General features: G+C 41.0%; 1 protein-coding gene across 1 annotated transcript in view; it reads right to left on the bottom strand.

The window, feature by feature from the left end:
• The window catches only part of igf2r (insulin-like growth factor 2 receptor), a 38,832-nt gene that overhangs the window by 14,333 nt on the left and 1,417 nt on the right, over window positions 1–23,082 (bottom strand). The window contains exons 2-28 of the mRNA XM_084030062.1: window positions 20,785–20,924; window positions 15,134–15,252; window positions 13,910–14,008; window positions 13,022–13,154; window positions 12,103–12,214; window positions 11,546–11,654; window positions 10,760–10,919; window positions 9,326–9,515; window positions 8,308–8,411; window positions 7,602–7,766; window positions 7,339–7,482; window positions 7,006–7,161; window positions 6,735–6,872; window positions 5,890–6,040; window positions 5,032–5,200; window positions 4,762–4,877; window positions 4,020–4,179; window positions 3,665–3,841; window positions 3,473–3,568; window positions 3,243–3,344; window positions 2,819–2,981; window positions 2,462–2,638; window positions 2,202–2,348; window positions 1,621–1,799; window positions 1,286–1,373; window positions 754–963; window positions 530–660 (exon numbers count right to left, since the gene is read on the bottom strand). Coding sequence (XP_083886188.1) covers window positions 530–660; window positions 754–963; window positions 1,286–1,373; window positions 1,621–1,799; window positions 2,202–2,348; window positions 2,462–2,638; window positions 2,819–2,981; window positions 3,243–3,344; window positions 3,473–3,568; window positions 3,665–3,841; window positions 4,020–4,179; window positions 4,762–4,877; window positions 5,032–5,200; window positions 5,890–6,040; window positions 6,735–6,872; window positions 7,006–7,161; window positions 7,339–7,482; window positions 7,602–7,766; window positions 8,308–8,411; window positions 9,326–9,515; window positions 10,760–10,919; window positions 11,546–11,654; window positions 12,103–12,214; window positions 13,022–13,154; window positions 13,910–14,008; window positions 15,134–15,252; window positions 20,785–20,924 — 3,835 coding nt within the window. The remainder of the gene's footprint in view (window positions 1–529; window positions 661–753; window positions 964–1,285; window positions 1,374–1,620; window positions 1,800–2,201; window positions 2,349–2,461; window positions 2,639–2,818; window positions 2,982–3,242; window positions 3,345–3,472; window positions 3,569–3,664; window positions 3,842–4,019; window positions 4,180–4,761; window positions 4,878–5,031; window positions 5,201–5,889; window positions 6,041–6,734; window positions 6,873–7,005; window positions 7,162–7,338; window positions 7,483–7,601; window positions 7,767–8,307; window positions 8,412–9,325; window positions 9,516–10,759; window positions 10,920–11,545; window positions 11,655–12,102; window positions 12,215–13,021; window positions 13,155–13,909; window positions 14,009–15,133; window positions 15,253–20,784; window positions 20,925–23,082) is intronic.

A 23,082-nucleotide genomic window follows, 5' to 3' on the forward strand; every position in this document is an offset into this window, starting at 1 on the left:
TCGCAGTTATTAACTTGTCATAAATGTCCTACAAAATTAAGACATTTTTGGTTCCAGCTTAAGGCCTTCACACACCAGGGGCGTTTCTTTCATGCAATAAATTCACATTACATTTTTCTGAACTGTTGTTTTTGTCATGAATACTTTCACAAAGAACGTGATGGACTTTTTCTCGGTTGATTTTTCTGATCTTTCTTCCTGCATCTACCAGCAACATGGAGGCTCTAAACCAAGACAGCAAACTTTATTAGTCCTTTTAACCTGGACCAAGGCAGCACAGACCAAATCCACTCCTTCCATTCTTACCTTTCAAATAAAATCCCTAGATATATAATATTTGTAGGCAAGTGTTTTGCATTTCGTGCCATTTATTCATCACTGCCTCGGTGTGTAAAGACCTAAACACTTTACACTCTGGATCTGCTGGTGTCGATTGTTTTTCTTTTTTTTTTAATAACCCATTAAAACACAATAAGATTTGCATGATCAGCTGGTTTTCTGTCTTTGTGTGTTTATGTGTGAAACTCACCGGATGCCTGTCGGAGTGGCAGGAGAAGTGAATCTCAGTGGATCTTTGGTATGTCTTATGACAGAGCTCTCCATTAGTGTAGTTCAGGATGAGCTGGTCACCCACATAACTCAGAACCTGGTTTGCCAGTCCTGTGCACACATAATGAAACACATTTTTCACACATACAATACTGCATAAAATACCAAGACTATTCTAGCTTCTTTTTTTTTTTTTCCCCATACCTGCAATCTTGTGGTTGGCCCCTTCCACCTGGCAGGAGGAGACGGATTCATTGCCTGTGTCTTTGTGGGTGCAGATGCCTTTCTGGAGGCCTCCACAGACGGACAGGTGGTAGACATACCTATCACTGCTGACGGGGTAGTCTCGACCCTTCAGAGTGCTCAGGTTGAATTCGTAGCCGCTCTTGGGGTCACGAACCCGGCAGTCATCACCTGGGGGGACAAGTTTGAATGTTAGCCACACACAGACGCACATATTCTTGTCGTGGCTTCATCATGGTTTAATCGATTTAATTGGTCAATACGGTTCTTCTATTAAAACTGCATTATGGATGACATGATGGTCTCATCACAGCTGTTTGATTGTGATTAAATTCCAAATTGGTCACATTTGAAACAGCAGTGAAGTTGCACAAATCTGCACAAATTCTCCAAAAGCAGCACGTTTTAGTTAGAAAATATTGGTTTCCACAACACACACACACTCACACACACACTCACACTCACACTCACACTCACACTCACACACTCTTACCTTGAGACTTCCTGATGGGGCATGCCTCAGAAGTCCTCCAGATGAAGACATATTCACAACCATCTTTACGGTCAAACATGGGGGAGCCCTAAAAATAGACACAAACATTTAGGCACGTAATTCTGCCAAAACATGGGTGACATACACCTAATACTGTGTCTGAGTGCCTCCTGTGTAGACATCTTGTTGGACGCAACCCATCACTAAGACCACTGACAATCACATTGTGATGATCTGATTAGTTTATGTTCCCTGAATGTATCCAAACTTCTGTGGAATTAAGCCCCTGCTGGTAACATTGGGAGTGGGAAGTCAATGCAAGCCCTAATGCTCACCGGCTTGTCGTCGCACTGGAAGATGATGCGCGTTGAGTAGCGGGATGTGGAAGTGCACCGGTCTCCGTTCTGGTACACGATGCTGATGGAGCCGTCCTCCGCCACCTGAGGGCTGGACTGGACGAATCCCAGGTTGTAACTCTTCCCATCAATCACGCCACAGGAACCCAAAGGACCCACTGGAGAGAAGAAACGTATTCCACTACAGTCTGACAGCAAGAAAGTCATATTTGATGATTTCTCTTCAATCTGACTTCAATAGCGCTTCGGCTACTCAAAGCCCTTTACACTACATTCAGTCTATTTGTTGTTGGGGGACGTGTCTGTTCGGAGCTCTATTTGCAGTGTTGTCGGAAACTGCTCATCGCTCTTTGACTCCTGACAGGTCAGTTGTAATGTTTGTATATCAGGCATCCAGCAGCAAAGAGAACTGCAGTGAATGAGCGGCGGACTTACTCTAACACTATATGGCCTTGTGTCTCCAGAAATACAGCCACCAAGTGTGAATTTGACCTGATGAAGAGTTTGCAAAGGACACACGTAGGTGGATTGGGTGGGGGAACATGGATAAGCATACCAACCTGGACAGTTGCTCAGAGGAGGGAGAGGTTTGCAGACGTTGATGTAAAAGCTGCGTGATTTGACCCCATCTGTATCTATGGGGATCCAGGGGCTGTCCTCTCTGTCCCGGATCAGGTGCGTCAGGTCATACTCATTGCCATGGGAATCTAGAGGTAACAGACAAATATATTTTCACACACACACACACACACACACACACACAGGACAAAGGCCAGTACTTTTACATTAAAAACCGGTTTCATCCTGGGAGCGACCATACCAATGATCTGGCAGTCAACTGGAGCCGGAATGCAGGCCAGAGCAGTGGAGAACTCAAAGAAGACGTTGTGGACCACGTGGTGAGGCAAAGAACTCAAGTCCTCTCGCAGCAGTTTCAAAGAGCCGGGGTGAGAGTTTGGATCGCACACAAAATCAATGGTGAAGGTGTCCCGAGTTGCTGATAAAGAAAGGAAATTTAAGTCAAGAAAACTTGTATATCCTAAATTGTGTTAATGTTATGAAGTTTTAACATCACACAGCTGTAAATAAAGTAACTGCAAATGCACCACAGCTGATCAGAGTTAAGTAAACCACTGAATGTTAAAACTTGACACTCTCAGTTACAGTAAATAAACACCTGTGGGCTCGTCGAGGATTCCCTTATATGTTAGTTTGAGCAGGCCATCAGTGGAGTACTGGAGGCTCTTCTCAACCCCCACTGGGCTGGAGGGATGTCCGTCTTCCAGCTCGCAGCCGGCCATGCCTTCTCCGCATGCAGCCACGTCTGAGCAGATGTTCACCTACAGGGCGAGAACAATGAAGGGGTATACTTTAATTGAATAGACACAGGCCTCACGATGATTTAAAAAAAACTTCTTATAAAAGACTAACACTGGGGTGAGGCATGAAAAGCATCTTCATGGGTAAAATCCCGATTCTACTGGTGAGAGCTGTATAAAAAAGCTGCATGTGTGCACCCAACTCACACATTAACATCTGCATCACACAAATACAGTCAAACAATGCATGAGACATGGTTGCCATCGCTGTAACTGTCTTACCAGGAAGTCCTTGCCATTCCCAATAGTCTTGTATCCAGTCTTAGTTGCCAAAAGCTGGAGGTTGAACTCAAAGCCAGTGTTGGGATCCACCACAGCACAGTTCTGAGGCACAAAGACATGTCTTTCAGGTTTTCCAAATCATGTTTCCCAGGTCAACATAAGTTCTATGCTGTTGTCTTATCAGTGTGTGTACACATGATGAGATAATGTTGTAACGGAGCTGCACTCACATTGTTCGTGGTGGTTGTGATGGCGCATGCTGCCCTGGTCTCCCACATGAAGTTGGCAGTACAGTTCTGGTACATCAGGAACCGCGGGCCCATTGACTGCACACCGTGGAAGAACAAACAGAGTCACATCTCAGAAAAACAACACGTTCACAAGCCACACTCTCCTTCGCTGTACGAACTGCACCGACTCACCACGGTTCCTCTGGAGCAGACCAGGTGGATGCGTGTCGTGTATGTGAGCATCTGGCCTTCCGACATGCAGACGGAGCCGTCTGTGAACTCCAACAGCAGCCGGTCCTGTCGCTCGATGATGGGCCCTCGCTTGGAAATACCCATGTTACTGACGGATACAACCTCCTTCGGAGAGCCCTGAAGACAGCGGGAGGCCCCAACATGTAATTTAAGTGTCTTTTAATGTTGATTGGCAATCACATTTGTTTTCTGTCAAATATGAAATTTTAGGAACACAAAAAAGTTGCATTAAGCAATATTTTCAGGTACTACTAGCTTAGCTTACGTTACAATGCTGTTTCTAGGCGTTACAGACCTGCTCGGAGATGTACTTCATCTGGCAGACGGATGCATGGCGGTCGCAGCCTGGTACAGCATTAATAGGCCGACATATGTTGATGTAGTACTTCTTCAGGTTCATGGTGTCAGACAAATCCATGGACTGCCAGTTGCTAACGGAGGTGGAGCGTGACAGACTGGAGGCAGAGGAGGGTAAACATGCTGGACTGAATCTATGCCTTCTAGTTTCCTCCTTTTTCTCTTGATTTTGTGAGTATTTGGTCAAGTGTGTTATTTCGACAACGTATTAGAGCAATTGTAAGTTATCTTTTAAAAATCTATTAATTTACAAAAAAATATATAATATTGTCTGAGATTAAAAATACATTTATGAGAAAAAACAACAAATTCTCTGAAATTATCTAAATTTATGAAGAAAAAATTGGTCAAGGAACCACGTGGCTTCACTGTGCAAGTTTATATCAACCTCATCACACCACAGACGCAGCTGCTCGCAGTGTGTTATGCATGCAGAGGTTGACCTCTTCAAATTATACTTTGCAATCAGATTTAGCAATAAGAAAATATTAGTGACCTATAAATCCCTATAGTATCCTAAGCATAGACATTGCCATGACTTGGGCCTATTCAGAAGAAAACCACTTGCTAAATTAGTTTTCTTCTTGAAACATTACCTCTTCCCCTGGGCTCCACATTGTTTTTTTACTTTTCACCTACAATGACCCTAATACGTCACACAACATGTATCCTTGCATTACCTGGATAAGTCGTACTGCTCAAGAGTGTTGGGATCCGTCACCAAACACTCATGAGGCCTTTCAGGACACGCGTAGGATGAATACCAGCGGAAGTTATAAGTGAACTTGTCCTCAATCTGGATTCAGAAAATTAAGATTAAAATTAGTGGTCATACTGTTGGTACAAAATAGGCCACCAGAAGTCCATATCGAAAATATAAGAAAGTGTAACCATGTTTTATAGATAGAATAAAATACAGTGCATGAGCAACGTGCAGAGACAAGGTTTACCTGGAATTCAGGTTTTCCAGCTCCAGCTTCTGGGTCACAGAGGAAAGAGATGACAGTTGATCTGAGAGTGTGTCCTTTGTTGTTGTACTGGGAGCCGTTACTGTAGGTCAGCTGGATCAGGCCGTCATAGTACGACAGGCGGGAGTTCGCCTCCCCGAGACTCCAAGAGCTGAAGTGGCAGAGATAAAGAGGTTCAAACCGTCAGAGCTGATATATTTATTGTGTTTACTCCTTTCTCTCATTTGCTCATTGTCTCGAATTTCTATGAGAGGGAGCATAAAAGGCACAGTCACACATATATATTAAATTTAACATTGGAAGGGGTGAATAACATATCTCATTTCGGTGTCAAGGCTAATTTGCATTAGCATTGCATGCTAATTCAACTTCGGGGAACTTGTGTGAATTTCCCCGCCGTGGGAATAATAAAGGAATATCTAAAAGGGCTGAACGATCTGCCAAAAATGTTATCAGAATGTTTTTTAATACTGATTGATGTTGATAATTATCACAATATATATTTGATCATAATGGTTGCACAGTTTTGACGCTATTGCAACGACAATATCTGTCAAAAAACAAACATATTAACACCTGGCAAAGTACTAAAAACTGCTTCTGTGGTATTTCCTGCTACAGTACAGTATGGCATTTTGCCAGGATGACTCACACACATGAACTCACAAGTTGAAATACCAGTGTCGGCTGGTAAATACGCTATGGCAAGCAAACAGGGTTTTTCCAAGCATACTGTGAATACTTCCTGTCTGAATGTGCTGATTGCTGATGACACTTCATAATCAGGTTGTGGTTACCTGCAGAACTGTGTGCTTTTGCTCCGTGGCTCTTCCTCCTTACCTTTTTTCAACCTGGCATGCTCCTGCCTTTTCAGGACAGCTGGCAGCCTTGACGGGGCCGCAGACGTTGATGTAGTAGTCATAGTTGCCGCTGGTCAGGTTGTAGAAGCCACCGTCGGCTTTGGAGAGAGGCGACAAGTCAAAAGAGAACCCTGTGGAGCGCCAGAGACAAGTCAGAGTGGAGGATTAACGCAGAGTCAAAGACGCCAATTCACAACGGCGTTTGCTTGGGTGGGATGATGGCTCTTAAATCCACAGAAAATTGGTTTCAACAGGAAATGAAAATGACGGACAGGTCCTGCTAAAAACCTAATAGCTCTTTGTTAGCTTTAAACTAACTTAAACTTCATGCTTGTAACTCCTGGCTGCTAACCAGCTGAACAGTGTTGACTTTTTACTCTTAGATCAATCAATCAACCTCCTGCTCAGGTGAATGAGACAGACCCTGACATATTTCTAGGGTTGCCCAATTAATCGCGATCACAATTTTGGCCTTCCACAGTTAAATGAACATGAACGACTGCAATATTGACATTTGAAATTCGTGGTCTACTCCTTGAGATCTCTGCTGCATACCATGTCAAGTCCTTGCTGACCTAGCATCCAGCCACCAGGGGGCGCTCAAGATGTTTTGACTTAATCTAAAGCCCTCTCATGATCTCAAGATCTTAAAAAGTAAAATAATAATAATCAAAATTAGGATTAAATGCTAATGATGAATCTCTCCCTGCATGCTCTTAATGCTTAAATGGCAAGATAGTTAAGATTTGTGTTATGATGAAATGTATTCCCGATGAACCCTGTTGCTTCTTTATAGTCTTTCCTTCACTTCTGTGTTTTTCATACCAGCCTGAGAGTCCTCCACTTTGCAATCATTTCCCTGAGTCTTCGAGAGGACGCAGGCGGCAGCGGTGTACCACTCCAACTCATACACACATCCATCAGACGTAACGCTACGAAGGATGGGAGCGCTCTCCAGATCCCCTGTCATGAGAGCAAGAAGAAGAAAATTGTTGGAAGACACAACACCACAACAGAACAGAAATGGAAGAGAAGAGCACAGTCAATATTACAGATAAATGTCTTTGAGTAATACTCATTTCTCCATTTAGCCTACCTGGTTTGCACTTGAGGGTCAGGATCGTTTTGATCCTCCTCTTTTTATCGATGCAAAAACTTCCTTCAGTATACACCAGTCTGATGTCATTTCCTATTGCAGTCTTCTGGGGAGATGACAGGAAGCTGCCCAGGCTGATGGCCCCATGACTTTTATCTGAAGCAAAGAGACACATTTAGCAAACTAAAAAGCTACAGCTCTCCCTGACAACTTCATGAATTTGGCATGGTTTTTACAGCTCCTTGACCTCCCTTCACCCTTCTGCCACCATCATCTGAAATACTTTCAATTTATTCATTATTAGGATTCCCACATCATTATGGAGCCTCTTACCCACGGCACAGATGGAGGCATTCACCGGGCAGCCGGTAGCAGCTCCTGTCTGGATGACTTTGTGGCAGACATTCATATAGTAACGCGAGTCTGGTTTTGGAGATTTAGCATCCACTGCCTCCCAGTTGCCACCGACCTCTGACCCTGAAGCAGCACACAGAGACACGGAGGAAGGTGGTGTTTAGTCAGAGCGGAAAAGATGCTATATTGCATGGATATGGCCACAACTAATTCCGGAGATAAACTTTGACCTGTAAACTCACCAGGGTATCTTGTGAGGGGTGAAAGGTCATAGTGTTTGTTGTCGTCTCTGACTCGACACAGCAGATCCTCCTTCTCCTTGACGCAGGCGAACGCCGTCTCCCAGTCAAAGAAATAAGTGCAGTCTGTCTCCCCTGCAAAAACCGGAGTCCCTCGCCCACCGTTGGCTGCAGAAAATAAGGTACACTGTCTTACAATTCTGAATAAATAGAACTTTTACATTTGGAAAGGTGACTAATAAAAATGCACCTATCAATAAGCAATAATTAATAATAATAATAATAATAATAATAATAATAATAATAATAACTCTTAGGGGTTTAAAACAAAAAAAATGCCTTGAGCTTAGGGGAGAGATTATTGAGAAACTCCAAATGGTGAAAAATACAATGTTCGGTCATTAAGTAAAATGTGGACAGAGAAAAATACTCATTGAGCTGTAAATGTGGTGTTCCTTTGGCTCAAAAAGTTCAGAGGAAATCATTCATGTCCTTGAGATTGATCATAATTTACAGCCCAAATCGTATGAACAAAATGGCAAGACCATCTCATGGTAGCAGCATGTCATGCCGTCTGCCATATTGTAATTGTTGATACGGCCACCAGATGACGCCAAAGTATTATAGTATTAGGAGAATTGAAGTATCACAAGCATTTACAAAGAAACTGAGAAAAATGTCTATGATTATGTGCTTATGATCATCTTACATGCATTATTGCTGCACTCAAAGTTGATGATGGTCATTCTCTGGAAGCCGCTGGAGCAGCTGGTGCCGTCTGGGTAGATCAGAGTCAGATCGCCGTCTGAATAACTGCAGATGAAAACAGTCGGAAGGTGAATGACAACGTTTAAGATGTTCTACCTGAAGTGTTCATGGATAATGTCTAGGACTGACGTGCCATCTTTGTAGTAGAGTTAAAAACTAGGAAAAGCCCTCAACCCTGTGCAACCTAAAAAATGGTTAATGGTTTTATCTTGAGTATAAGCAGCTTGACCAGCAGTCCACCAGAACACTGATACAAAAAGATGGACCGGTCCTGCCATCCAGAAAAATGGGGGTGCATGAAGATGCAGCAGAATCAATCGCCCCAGGAGAGGAGGGAGGAGAGCTGAGATTGAAGCTAAGCTAACCCAGCTATCAACCTATTCACTACACCGACTCCTCATGGATGATATCCGCTCGTAGGTAAATGAGATTTATGAATTCCAGATAACTGAGCAACTGTTGCCCACATCTTGACAGAGAGCTGGCTCCATCATGGCATCCATATAAACATATGTACATACATAAAGGTGACATGTTTGCATTGAACCCATCTTTAGCAATCAGGAGCAGTGGGCTACTGTAAAGTGACTTGGAGTTCAGAGAGAGATACGGACAGTAGGAGACAAAGTTAAAACTGAATTCTGTTGTAAGACCCTGTATTGCTGTAGGACAATGAATTCCCCTTGATGCTTGAACATTGTGTGATCAAATCAAAAAGTTTAGCATGGAGGCAAAAATATGAAAGAAAAGTAACGCTGGCACACATGCACGCACACACACACACACACACACACACACACACGCACGCACGCACACACACGCACACACGCACACACGCACACACGCACACACGCACACACGCACACACACACACACACACACACACACACACACACACACACACACACACACACACACACACACACACACACACACACACACACACACGCACACAGTACCGTAGTGTCTGGTTGTCATATCTTCCAGCCACCTTCTTCATGTCTCCGGTCTTCTTCAACTGGCAGGACGATATGAACTTGTCGTCACCACATTCAGCAGTGGGGATCGCTCCACATATGTTCAGGTAGTAGATGTAGCTGTCATCCCCCTCACTGGGCCCAGAGTGAGTGTGGTATGGCTGGTCTGTAGCTATACACGCACAAACGGAAAGGAGCAGGGCATATTTGTAAAATTACTAATCATCATCGTCATCGTCATCGTCGTCGTCGTCGTCGTCGTCTTACGGTGAGTCTCAATGGACTATGTTGGATTCACTATAATTATAAATGTAATAACTACTACGGACGTCTTTTTTTATGTTTTTAATCTCTCAGCAAGAAAGCAAATAGGAGTACTTCTCAAAGGGTGGAACGTTCCTTTAAAGACTATAAATATGGGCAAAATCAGCAGTCAACCACTTGTTTTAACACCAGGAGATACAGTACTTCTGGTCGTACAGTAAACTGTGGCCTACATCAAGTTACACACAGATGAAAAGTGACAAAAAGTGGAAATAGGCCTTTTTTTCTATTATTAACAATGAACGGACACAAAACCAGGAAGGTCACGATAGCTTACTCACAAGGTTACTTCCTCTAACTGGGGTTTAAAAAAGTAACAATGTGAGCAATTAATTGTCACAGGTTAAATATGTAATAATACAATAGGAGAAGAATTTATTTTACACAGTTAATTATCTACTCCAACTTAGCTGGCTGGCGTTTCCTGTTTGTTACACCCATGCCTCAAGTCTAGAATGAAGGAACACCATCGTCTGTTCTTGGGTGTTCGCTCTGGAAGCTTGTAAGAACCAGTTTGAGGAATGGAGGACGTGATTGCAAACTTACATTTTGGCTGCTACTCACTCCTCAAAGTGATTTAATTAAGGCTCATCTGTTTTACAAAATGATTATAACTTATGTGTAGCAATATTTCAGAAAATAACCAAAAAACACAACAATTTACTGATAGCAAATAATCATTCTTCAATGATGCAATCAATGTAAATTTAGCAGAATTCTTGGCAAGCTACACACAGATACAGTGTAAAGCGTGCTTCAAGATTGGGGTGATTACTCATTTGTTTATAGCCCTACATATGAGGAGTAGGTTTTTATGGATTACCGCTCTAATTATTTAATGTGATTATCACATAATATGTGATATTTGTAGTAACTTCTATATAAAGAAAAATCCTAATCTCTCATTAGACGGTAATAGCAAAGTACAGTACAATATAAGTTAAAGTGACTGCAAGTTCGAAGAATAATGGCAGCTTGTGTCATTTTTGTTCCCTTTCACACCACCACTTAAAGGGGAAAGTGCTGAATGAATGATGTTTATAATACATTGTGAGGTGGTCCTTTCAGTGGTTTAGAGGAAGAACTACTTACAGCTCAAGGTGAGAGGTGTTAGGTCTATGGAGATGTCGTGCTGTTCGCTGGTCAGTTTGCAGGTGTGGCTCTCCAGGTAGTCTCTGTGACATGCGTATTCGGTCACCCACTCCACCTCGTAACGACAGTTCGACTCTGCTGTCATCTTGGGAGCACTGCCCTGTGAAAACAAAATACTTTTTTAGTAAAGCTAAGGATTCCATAAGAAGTTCCGATGATGTTCTAAATTTGAAAAAGGAGAAGAAGAGTTTGAAAAAGCACATGTGTTGAAGTCACACATTGTCTGATAGTGAGCACTTGTTTTGGAACATTACTGCTTGGCTACTTACAGTAGACTGTGTGTGAGGTTTGATTTTCAATAGTGTGTGTGAGGTTTGATTTTCAGTTGTGTGTGTGAGGTTTGATTTTCAGTTGTGTGTGTGAGGTTTGATTTTCAATCGTGTGTGTGAGGTTTGATTTTCAGTTGTGTGTGTGAGGTTTGATTTTCAAACGTGTGTGTGAGGTTTGATTTTCAGTTGTGTGTGTGAGGTTTGATTTTCAGTTGTGTGTGTGAGGTTTGATTTTCAGTTGTGTGTGTGAGGTTTGATTTTCAGTTGTGTGTGTGAGGTTTGATTTTCAATCGTGTGTGTGAGGTTTGATTTTCAGTTGTGTGTGTGAGGTTTGATTTTCAGTTGTGTGTGTGAGGTTTGATTTCCACTTGTAAATCTGTGAGGCCAAACATTTTCAACAGTGTAAGGTGAGTTTTTGGCCTATACGGCCCCTCACACATGAGTGTGTGTAACCTACTGAATGTCTGCTTGATGGACAGATGAAAGTGATGGTGACGGCAGGATTGTGTCCGTTGCAGATGTCCGGGGGAGATGAACTGGGAATGACGTCATACTGTAGCCTCAGTCTTAAGAAGAGGAGACAAAAAACAAAATTATGTTTTCATTTGGTTACACTCATAGTTTATCCTTCAGTCCCCCAACGGTTACTCCACAGACATCTATGGCCATAGTTACACTTGTCTTTTCAACACGAACTTTGTGATTGGATGTGCTGGATTGAACCTCAGCTGTGCCCACATGTGTTTCACCTCAATGCGACCTGCCTGATCGGATAGTGATTAGATATATTTTGCGGTCATTTTCCCGTTTATTTTTGCTGCCTACTCTTCCTCCCTGCAGTATTAGTGGACTTGTTTCATTGAAGAAAGGCTGTGAATAAAAGCGCAGCTATTGTTTTGTTGATAAACACATTTTCTTATCAATTCTATACCAGCTAGAATTCAATTCTCTAATCTGATTCAAAGTGAATGGCAATGTCAGTTGAGAGATGGTTAGCATTAATCAAGAAAATACCTGTCGCTGGATAACAGCTCTAGCTGTCCGGTAGGAATGCCCATGTTGTAGGAGCCATGCTTGGTGACCAGACAGGCTGCAGAGCCCTCCATACATGACTTGTCTGGTAGGTCTGAGAGAGGAAGAGGAAGGATATGAGATGATGGCCAAGAAAAGAAAGTTTGTATACAACAGGAAAATATAACAGTTGTTAGCAGTGATGCTCAAGCTACAACACTGCAGCAGCTCCCTGACTGCAGTGATTGTCACAGCAAAGCTGGACATCCTGGAGGCTATATTTTTAAAATATCAAGATATCATCAGTCCTCATCAGCCTGTATATTCACTGCAAACTTTAATATAACACATGCTCATGTTCATATAAAATTGTAAATAAAAACAACAAGCTCTTTTTCATCAAAAATGTTCTATAAAGATGGTAAACGTATTCGACCGGAGCAATAAATGCCTCAGTGCGGGTTATATTGACTGAAAAAGCTGTAAAAGCTGTCTTTCTACATCCACCGGCGTCATTTGCCACGACAATGATGTAGTTGGGAACAAGAAGGAAGAGCAGGGTATTTCAGCATGTATTTTTCTTGGCAGCCATTAGGCTCTACATGCCACTCAAAAACCGAACTTCCTTGTTCTTCTTGCTTGTGTTGCAAAAGAGCTACGTTTCCACGAGATAAAATTGTAGAAGACGTTATGGACGAGGATTATTCTTAGGTGTTATCAGCCTTACTTATTCGAGTCAAACTATACAGCCAAAGAAATGCAAGGCTGCAGCCGCATGAACCGTGTAAGAGGATATGGCCAGAATAGAGAGTGTTGTGCAAAAAGAAAATAGCAAAATGTTTCTTCTCTTCTTCCGTTTTTCTTTTTCAATCAACTTCTGAATCTCTCCCCAAAGAAGACCACATAAGCCTGAGGTACTGACTGAGACTCCGGCAGATGTTGATGTAAAGGTCGACGTTGTCGTCACCGTCGTCCACCAGATAGCCATCGTTCACTCGGATCAGAGGGGTGAGGTCGTGCTTCTTACCGTCAGAGTCAAACACATAACAGGGCACCTAGACAGAGAGGAGGCAGTGTCATACTGCAGTACTGACACGTCGTTTCATTATCACTTGGTGAACAATTCATGGAGGAAGATGGAGGGTTAACGATGAGGTTAATTATAGACGACGCTTGTAAAATGGATATGAAATGCCACTTCAGAACATGGTTCTATACAGAACTGTGTAGGTCTGTAGCATCTGACTTTATAGTAATTCTAACAGATTTATGTGCCCATATGCAATAAAAATCCCCTCTAAACTGTGATCAATCTGTCAATGTAACACACAAAGGGACTGGTAAGGGTACAATAAGCAATTTTACTACTTTTAGAGGGCTTCGATTTCTCATCAGGCTTCCCAAGTATACCAGCAGGTTCCTGTTACTGGATTTTAATTAATAGATCATATTAAACATAAAATATTAAACATATTATGTTTCTGTAATGGTCTGTTGCTCTTTGACAACAGGCATCCGTTGCTTAAAATGCAAGTTTAATTGATTTCTCACATTCTTTTGATTATTCCACATTAAACTCACATTAACTGCTTCATTGTGACAGCATGTGACATGTCCTCTACACTGATAAGAACATGCAGTTGACTTCCTCTCAAGAGTGGGAGGGCATCTTTCCACTGAAACACCTCTTGGGCTCATTGTTTCTCACATATCACACCTCAAACCCTCCCGACAGTCTAGACGGCTGTAGTTTCCTTTTCCTTGCACATTTAAACCTTCTCGTCATTGAGTCAGATGTTCCACCACATACCTCTTTGTGTGGCTTGAATTTATCTTTCTTGCAGGCGGTGAAGGTCCTCCACTCAAAGTAATGCACACACTGAGACACCGCGACAAACTCCGGGGTCCCCTGCAGCACACAAACACAGGAACATGAGTGAAAGAGACAGATATCCATGTTGATAATGGTAACTAACACATCACAGTGCTGATTCAACACACGGATGAATAAAGGAAAGGTTGAGCATGTGTTTCTATTAGAAAACTAAATATATACGACTCATTATGTGAATGTTAAAGAGAATGCAGAGGAAGTATTTTATAAATTTGATTTTAACTTTACGTTACAGTAACTCCCCACATGTACAGTTGAGTGCACAACCACAGCTAGCTGCTGGAGTGGCTGAAGGTTCAATGCATGCTCAAGGGCACTGTTGCTGAGAGAGTGTTTTCCTTCCCACTCTTCATCAACATTTTAAAGCTCCTGTTCCTAAGACAAGCAACTAGTCCTGTTTCAGGTCAACTTCTTTTACTTTTTTATTTGTAAACTAGTAGAGTTTAGCAGCAACCTAATTCAATTGTTTGCTTGCCACTGTAAACTGAAAAGGATGAATGTGACTTGATAGAAAGTTTTCAAACTATTCCTAAGACCTTCAGGTGGTCATGGACTTTGTAAAAGTCACTTTCATTTCCCCACTTCACACTAAACTGAAAATTTAGAGCTTGAACCTCTTCTAGTGCTCTTTGTGACTTGACACAGGAAATGACACGTCGACACCGACCTCTGCCACCACTGAACCCCCCACACACACAACACACAACACACAACACACAAACAAACACACACACAGACACACACACAGCAGGTGACTGTCAATATATATTTCTCCTCATAGATTAACTTTCTCTCAGTGCAGCTTGCAGCAGGTGGCTGCCTATGGTATCCAACAAATGTTTAAGATTTCTTTGTTTAATCTTTGTGGCAGCCAGCTCTCCAATTACAAATACATCCTCAAAATAACTGCAAAACAACAGAATGGATCCAATCCAATGTTTTGACCAGAATCAATGTAGACCAGCCATTAAGTAGAAGAGCAACTAATAGCAAACTACAAAGTAGAGAGTAAATCTCCAATGACCACTGCTGTAATGTTTGATTGAAGTAACACAAACCACAACACATCTCACACTCCAGCTCCTGAAAAAGCAACAAATCATCCGTTTAAAATAACAGCTCCCTAACTTTGAGTCTTACCATGGTTTTCCCACACTGGAAGCTGATGCTGGTCTGAATGTTGTTGCTGCTCCCCGGACATATTTCCGTGCCGTTGTAATCCAGCACTTTGCCAGACAGCCTCTGCAGTGACAACTCACCTACACATCCAAGACAAGAGAAACAATCAGTCAATTACAGACCATAACACCTTTTGTTTGCTTAATAGACATGTGGAATTTCATTCATGCCTACCGTGTTGACAATATCAAATGAACATTTCATTTTTCTGTTCAGTTATTATGACACAAAAGGGAAGAGAGGTGATGGACAAATACATACGTTTGAAAAATGACAATTGCAGCTTTACATCTTTACTTAAATCTATTCTGTTTTACCACCCATGGATAATCATAAACATATTGTGTAGAGCTACACAGAGGCTTCCTGTGCCTTATTTTCAGTGACATAGAGGTCATGATGTATGATAGCAAATGTTGTTATTGCTATAAAAAGATTCTAATAACATTTATCTAATACAATTTTAAGACAGTCTGGCAGAATAATGTCGTAACCCACCAATCTTTGCTGGCCCACACACAAGATAAATCTCTGAAACATAATATTCTGCCGAAAGTAGCCATTATTTATCATCCGAATAGAAGCAAACAGCAGTGGGAAACGTTCTGCCTGCGAGAACTTTTCAGACGGGGACAGTTAAACAAACTCACAGCAGACTCACCGAAGACAAACAACAAAAATGTAAATTAGCCTCAACTGAGGCAAATTGGGATTCTGTGAAGAATTACAACCACAAATCCTTTTAAAGTGAACTGTGCTATGTCTAATACAACCTCACTGTAGCCCTGCCCTGTTTAATTTAAAATGTTACAAAGAAATACTGAAGTTCCCATTCCTTTTATCAATCTTTTCAGTCATTCTGAGAAACTTTCCTAAAGATATGAAGCATGTGTGTGTGTGTGTGTGTGTGCTCTCTCGTCCCTCTGATATGGCTGGCCTGCTATCTCAAAGAGACCATAAAGGAATGCTTCTGAACAACACTGACCTACTAACACTAAAAACCTACTGGAGACAGGGTCGAAGCACCGCTAACGTCCCAGCCTGTTGCACCGTGTCAACTTTAAGTCCTGTCAGCTACAGTTATTACGGGACATTTTATGGCACATTGACATGACTAAGATGAGGAGCATCTGGTATTCATTTAAAGCAGATCATGCTGAAACAATTACTTAATTAATTCATTTGATAATCCATTCATAATTTCAGTAACTTTCCAAGAAAAAAAAAGACAAATATTTTCTGATTCTAGCTCAAAAAGTTAGGATTTACTTAAAAGTATTATCTTCAGATTATCAGCCAAACATCCTAATTCTCTTTCAAATTAATCAAAAAACAATCAAACAGGAAGATAATGGATTATACAAAATAGTTGATGGCTTTTGCCTGAATTTCATATTCATATTTATTTAAATTAATATGAGGGAATAAATGTGAACCATATTAAGTGACATGAATTTAAGCGGGGGGGGGGGGGGGGGGGGGAGAGAGAGGAGAGAGAGAGAGAGAGAGAGAGACGCTGGCTGAGTTAGCAAGCAGAGCTTGACATTTGTGTCTATTTGTGCTTGAGAACATTTATGCGTGATGATGTGTTCCTGTGTCATGTGATAAGTCAGCTGACATGATTAAACTGAAACTCATCTGACCACTCTGCTTCTTGTTTGTCATTCTTTCACTTCCAGCTGTCCATTATCAGGGGAAGAAGGCGACCCCAGCTGACACTGGAGGAAGGCAGGAACACACAGACAACCATTCACGCTCACATTCACGCCAAATTAGAGTCATCAATTCATCTAACCTGCATGTCTTTGGACTGTGGGAGGAACCCAGAGAGAAAAAAACCCTGACATGGGAAGAACATGCAGACTCCACACAGAAGGACGGCCGTTATTTCCTCTTAGAAAACAACTAAAAATCGTAATAAAATGAGTGAATACATATACCCTCAAACAACAACAACAACAACAACAACAACAGGAGTCTGCAGCTGTTTTTCGTCTTCAGGCCGAAAGCTAACAACAAGTTCTTGTTGTGGGACTCTGAAATATCTTTCTGGCAAGCCGTCGTCGTTAGAAAGGTCACGGGCAAAAATGAAACAACGGTGACGCAATTGAAATCGAGAAACAGCCTCTAATAATCACCGAAGTCCCGTGTCAAAACATAAGTGATCTTTAGATGAGTGTTTGGTATTAACAGCATACGGTGTAATGTAACTAGTTAGCATGAACTATGGGATTATGACACCAGCAACAAAAGCTTTTTGTATCAGATCTAAAAACATCGGAAAAGGACTTTCAGTTAAACGATAATTAGACAAAAGACTGACTTTTCTACTGAGAGACAATATAAGATGGGCAAAATTAATGCAGCTGGTTTTGGAGTTCATACACATTGTTACTAATTAACATCTCCAGGACTTTCCCTGATTTAGGGGCAATAAAAACGACAAAAGATGGAGAATTTTGAGGAAAACAGACCAGTTAAAGCTGAAGAAATAACACCCATCTCTGAGGTGTGTAAACATGTCCTTGAGAAGAAGAGTAATTCCTCACAATTTACCAGACCCCAAAGTGAAGTCTTCAAAACTGTTTTGACCAAACAACAGTCTAGATATTTATCTAACCAACATATAAGACAAAGAAAAGCAGTGATTCCTGGTATTTGAGATGATGGAAATAGCAAATGTTTCGTATTTTTGCTTCAAGAAAAAATTATCATTAATAATAAACATTTTTTTAGAATAACACTTGTTCTATACAGCAAGTTATAGTAATCATCTAATCACAGAACTCAAGTTTATGTCAAATTTTAACAGTCCATAAATCCAATTATATATTCAATTTAAATGATGTCAAACAGAAGTATTTAAGAAACTAAGCAGAAAATATTTGGTGAGTACAAACTGGAACAATTAATTGATTATTAACCGATTCACTTATTGACTAATGGATTCAGCTTTAACGATATTAACACAAAATTATTATACTTAAATTGGTTTACGGGAGGTAGGGCCAGATTGTTTTCCTGCTTTCAAACAGGGAGGGCATGACAGCCAATGCCTTAAATTCAGCATAATCAATTTACGCCAGCGTAATTAAATAGAGATCTGGGCCGTCTCTGTTTACCAGAGTTCAAGTCTGAATGGGAGGAAGCAGATCAAGCTCCAATAGTGACATGAAATATAAATACAAACACAGCAGGTTAACCATCAATGAACGGGACAGAAAGAAGCACTATGACAGAATTTAGTGTTTCAGGTTTTGTCTTCTTCAAACTACAATAACAGTTAACAGCCACATGATTGTTTTCAACTGCCAGTCTGCCACCACACGCTTATCATCTCACTTCCAATAAAGGCTAAAACTCATGTGGTTTGTTTGCCACCTGCTGATTAAGGTGAGAGGAGATAAAGGAGATTAGCTCTGAAGTTAGCCACGACTTTTGCTGGCGCTCAGAACTGAGTTTAAAAATTGGATTTTTAAATTGTTTTATTACAAGCTGCTTTGCTTACTGTTCATAAATAAATCAGCATCTAGCGTCATCATAACTTTAATACTCGTCTCGGTTGTAGCTCACTAGTGCTAGTTTAGCTGCCGGCTAGCTTTAGTTAACATTTTTTTTAAAGGTTTTGTATATAAATCGGTGTCTAAAAGGAGTGGACTTCCAGCTTGCAGCGAAGGGTTCTTGTCCGGGACAGAGATGTGGATGTTGCTGAGACACACAGCAGCAGCAGATTCAGCCTCATCAACATAGAGATCAGATCTGCTAATGTACTGATAACGCTCTGAATGACTGATCCAAAAAGCATCACTCACTTAGCACCCCAAAAAAAAACCCTCAGAGGTCAAGTCACCAATGAGAATTAGATTTGTGCATGTTTGATGCTGCCTGTCACTAAGGAAACCAACAGCAGTGACACCTCTTATCCTTTAACATTGGTGGTAGGTAAACCTACTGGATGTTGTAAATTTATTCTAGCGCAATCATTACATTTATCCTAGTGCAATACTAACATTTATCCTATTGCAATCATTACATTTATCCTAGTTCAATAATGACATTTATTCTAGTGAAATAATTACATATATTCTGGTGTAATAATTATATATATTCTAGTGCAATCATTACATGTATTATAGTGCAAAAATTACATTTATTCTAGTGTAATAATTACATTTATTCGAGAGCAAATTGACATGTTATTTCTTTATTTAACTTAGTTTAGAACCTGTGTCGTCGGCTCTGGATGTTTATTTGTGTGTCTTTTGACAAGTCTCTGATTCTTGTTTTATTATTTCTATTAAACCAGATAATTTGCAGATAATTTCATGCTTTATACAGAAACATAATAGGTGGCGTATATTTGGCCAAAATGACCAAAACACCGGCACAATGACACATTGCTGTATGAACACAACAGCGCTGTGTAGATTTGTTCCTGCAGTGTCACTAAAGAGCCATGAATGTTCTGCTCTGTGATTGTTATAGGACACATGGGACACATCAGAGTCAACGACCAGCTCACATGCAACTTGTTACTTAAACACATTTTAACAGAGCAGTATAATGGTGCCATATCACACTGTCCAAAGGGTGGTAACAGTTAACTCCAACATGTTGGATTCTGGCCTGCACCTGCTCTAAACACATGCCATTTATCGTGCACAACAACACTGTGGGATATAAGGCCACAATAGGCAATTATTCTATTCTCTTCTATTGCTTGACTGAAAACTCAAGGTGATCGTGTCTTTGAAGTGAATGCTCTTCTTATGGACACTCCATTTCTAATATCAGTTGAAGCCTATATAAAGTAACTGAAGATATTGTATTGTTGTGTCACCTTGGCTGTCTACAGTTTGTAATTTTGTACAATTTTAGGGTCCGTTGTTATCTCTGCCTGGAGAAGCATGCAATCGTTTGTCTGTGTTTGTGAGTGATGTGCACTTCTGTGTCTGTCAACGTGGTTAATCTCGCATTTAGCTGCAGCCAACTGCATAATGTTTTGGATGGTCAGTCATGGCTACTCATTTTATTTTGCTAATTCAGTGGTCTGCCTCCAAAAAATGCAACCCTCTCAGCTGCTGTCAAGTGGCCACACTGTGGGGAAATACAGCTTGTTCAGGTTGTTTTTTTAGTTTGAAGTGTACTTTGTACATTGTCATTATTATCTCTGCATGCTTCTGTGTCTGTTGTTTGTACATTGTTATTCGTATAATTATCTCTACCAGGACATGTGATCGGTCATGTGTGTGCAATGTGTCCATGCGTATGTGAGTGTGCACCTCTTGTTCTATGAAAGGCCCTCTACTGAATTGACTTACTTATTTACTTACAACACTGAGGTTGTCTCCTGGTTGGGACAAAGGTGACTCTTATGAAATCATACTTAAAGCTGAAATCTGCAACTTGCAGTCGGCAACTACACAGATTGACTTTTGAGGTGCTCATTTTTCTTTCAGGCGTCTAAAATATGCTGACCTTCATCTATTGTAGGTAATACACGGCCTATACATAATACCTCATACAACCCCACTTCAAATGCGCAAACTATCCGTTTAATGGCTCAGGCCTTTTACTCAAAATATTTCCGACCACCAGTAGGCTGTACTCACCGACAGACCGGTCCGCTTTGCTGGTGAGGTTCCGGGCGCAGACAGCGGTGCCGGGGCCGCAGTTGGTTGATGGTGAGGACTGGCAGAGCTTTAGCGTGTAGCTCACTTTATTATCCAGGTCGATAGCCTCCCATTTATAACTGCAACACAGGGCATATAAGAAATGGAGTCTAGCTTAGTTTCAGTTGATGATCAAGGAAAACATTTAGGCAATGTACACACTTATAGATATAGAGAAATGAATTATACACACATCACAAAAGGTGCTAGGCTATCGCTACAGCGACACACAGAAAAGGGTTAATGCCTGTACACTCCTCCTCTGCATGCCACAATTGCTTAATCAATTAATAAAGAAGTGTCAATGCAAAGACTTATATCAGGCACACATTAGGTCTCAGCCCTGCAGCATCAGATCAGTTTCAGTCTAGAGACTTTTCCTTGTTGATTTATTGATTTGCTGAGCTGTCTACAATGGCAACCATGGCGAAAGTGGAACCTGTCCGTATTATATTGTTATTCTTCAAATGACTGAAAATAGAAAATGATGAAATAGTCTTGACACCATGGGGATGTCTACAAATTGTACTGTCTGACCAAACTCCAGAAATACTCAATTTATGGTTTTGTTTGCTTTTTGTGCAATAATGTTCAGTCTTACGGAGTGTATTTGTGTAATTGTATTGAAGTAGTGTAATTGTATTGATTCTTGTTAACATAAATCAATATTGTATTGTGGAGCTGAAACAATTGCTGATCGTCAAAAACAATCGTCAACTAATCATTTTTCTAGTAAAAAATTATCGGGTTCTCTGCTGAAAATCCAGAAGTCCAGGCAGGGGCCTGGAAGGCAGGGTACACCCTGGACAGGACGCCAGTCTATCACAGGGCTGACATGTAGAGACAGACAACCATTCACACTCACATTCACACCTACAGGCAATTTAGAGTCATCAATGAACCTATCCCCATCCTGCATGTCTTTGGACTGTGGGAGGAAGCCGGAGAACCCAGAGAGAACCCACGCTTACACGGGGAGAACATGCAAACTCCACACAGAAGGAACCCAAACCCAAACCGGGAAGCAATAAAATGCAATCAAGCGCAAATGCATTGCATTAAAAAAAGACTGAGCATTAGATGAAGAGGTAAGAGCTGAAATATATTTTTGGAAAACCTAGAAACTAAAGTACAGTAATTGGGCAGAAATTTCTATTAAATCTACACAGAAATATGTCTGTGAAGGTCCTCAGTCATCCAGGTCATGGTAAACCTTGAAAGCTTTGTCGTAGGCAGCTGGACTTTCTTTAGGTTCTTCAAGACATCGGTCAAGTTTGAAGTTAGAAGTGACGTGTTAAAAAATGTCTTAAGATGGAATGTAAAACACATGAAATCAGAGGAATTACACACCTAGTTTATTCATGGTTTATGTACAGGCAAGAGCCTGAAAGACTTTCAAATCAGGTAATATAATATTGTAGATATTTAAAGTGTTTTTGTGTGTGTGTGTGTGTGGGTTGAGGCTAAAACTGTTGTAATAGGCTTTTTTTCCCAGCAGACATGTTGACATGTCATTGCGAGGTTTTTTTTTTATGTAATAAAAGCATACATTTCCCAATTTATTTCATGTGTGTGTGTGTGTGTGTGTGTGACACAGAGCTAGATCTAAAGTTTGAATCTGTTAGCCATTTAGACAAATTAGAGAGGCCAATCAGAAACAGACAGAAGCTGATTGATGTTACATCAGCTAATCACAATCACCCATGTCTTTATGTTTGAGAGTGCTGAGTCATTGTTCAGCATAATAAGGAAAAACACAGAGAAGCTACTACCTGAAAAAGACACTGGTAAAAACACGTATTCCTGAAATCTGTTGGCATTGAGCACACCGAGACTCTGCCAATGCAGACACATCATTCGAGGGGATGACATTAAAATTACTGAGAAATCACGGTTTTAAAAGTGTTTCCGTTTCAAGACTTTCAGAGGTGAAATGTCATTACAGTGGATGAGACCGTGGAAGGGATGTCTTGGGGCTCTGAGTCAGAAAGTGTACTCCTACTAACTCCTACTGCATAAATGGCTACCATCATCTGATATAGAAGAACATTAGCGGCGTCTGAGACATGAAAGTTGTGGAAGCTACGACCGATTTTGTAAAAGAGGAAAGGCAGCAAAGAGACGAAGTGCATTACACACCCATTATGAACTCAGAATAGGTCTGAACACAGCATAAAACAAACTGACGATTAAAAAATGGCAAAGACATGAATCTGAATCCAAGTTTACTCGTTCAAA

Source organism: Eutrigla gurnardus (assembly GCF_963514095.1).
Source record: "Eutrigla gurnardus genome assembly, chromosome: 16".
In the NCBI taxonomy this organism is placed as follows: Eukaryota; Metazoa; Chordata; class Actinopteri; order Perciformes; family Triglidae; genus Eutrigla; species Eutrigla gurnardus.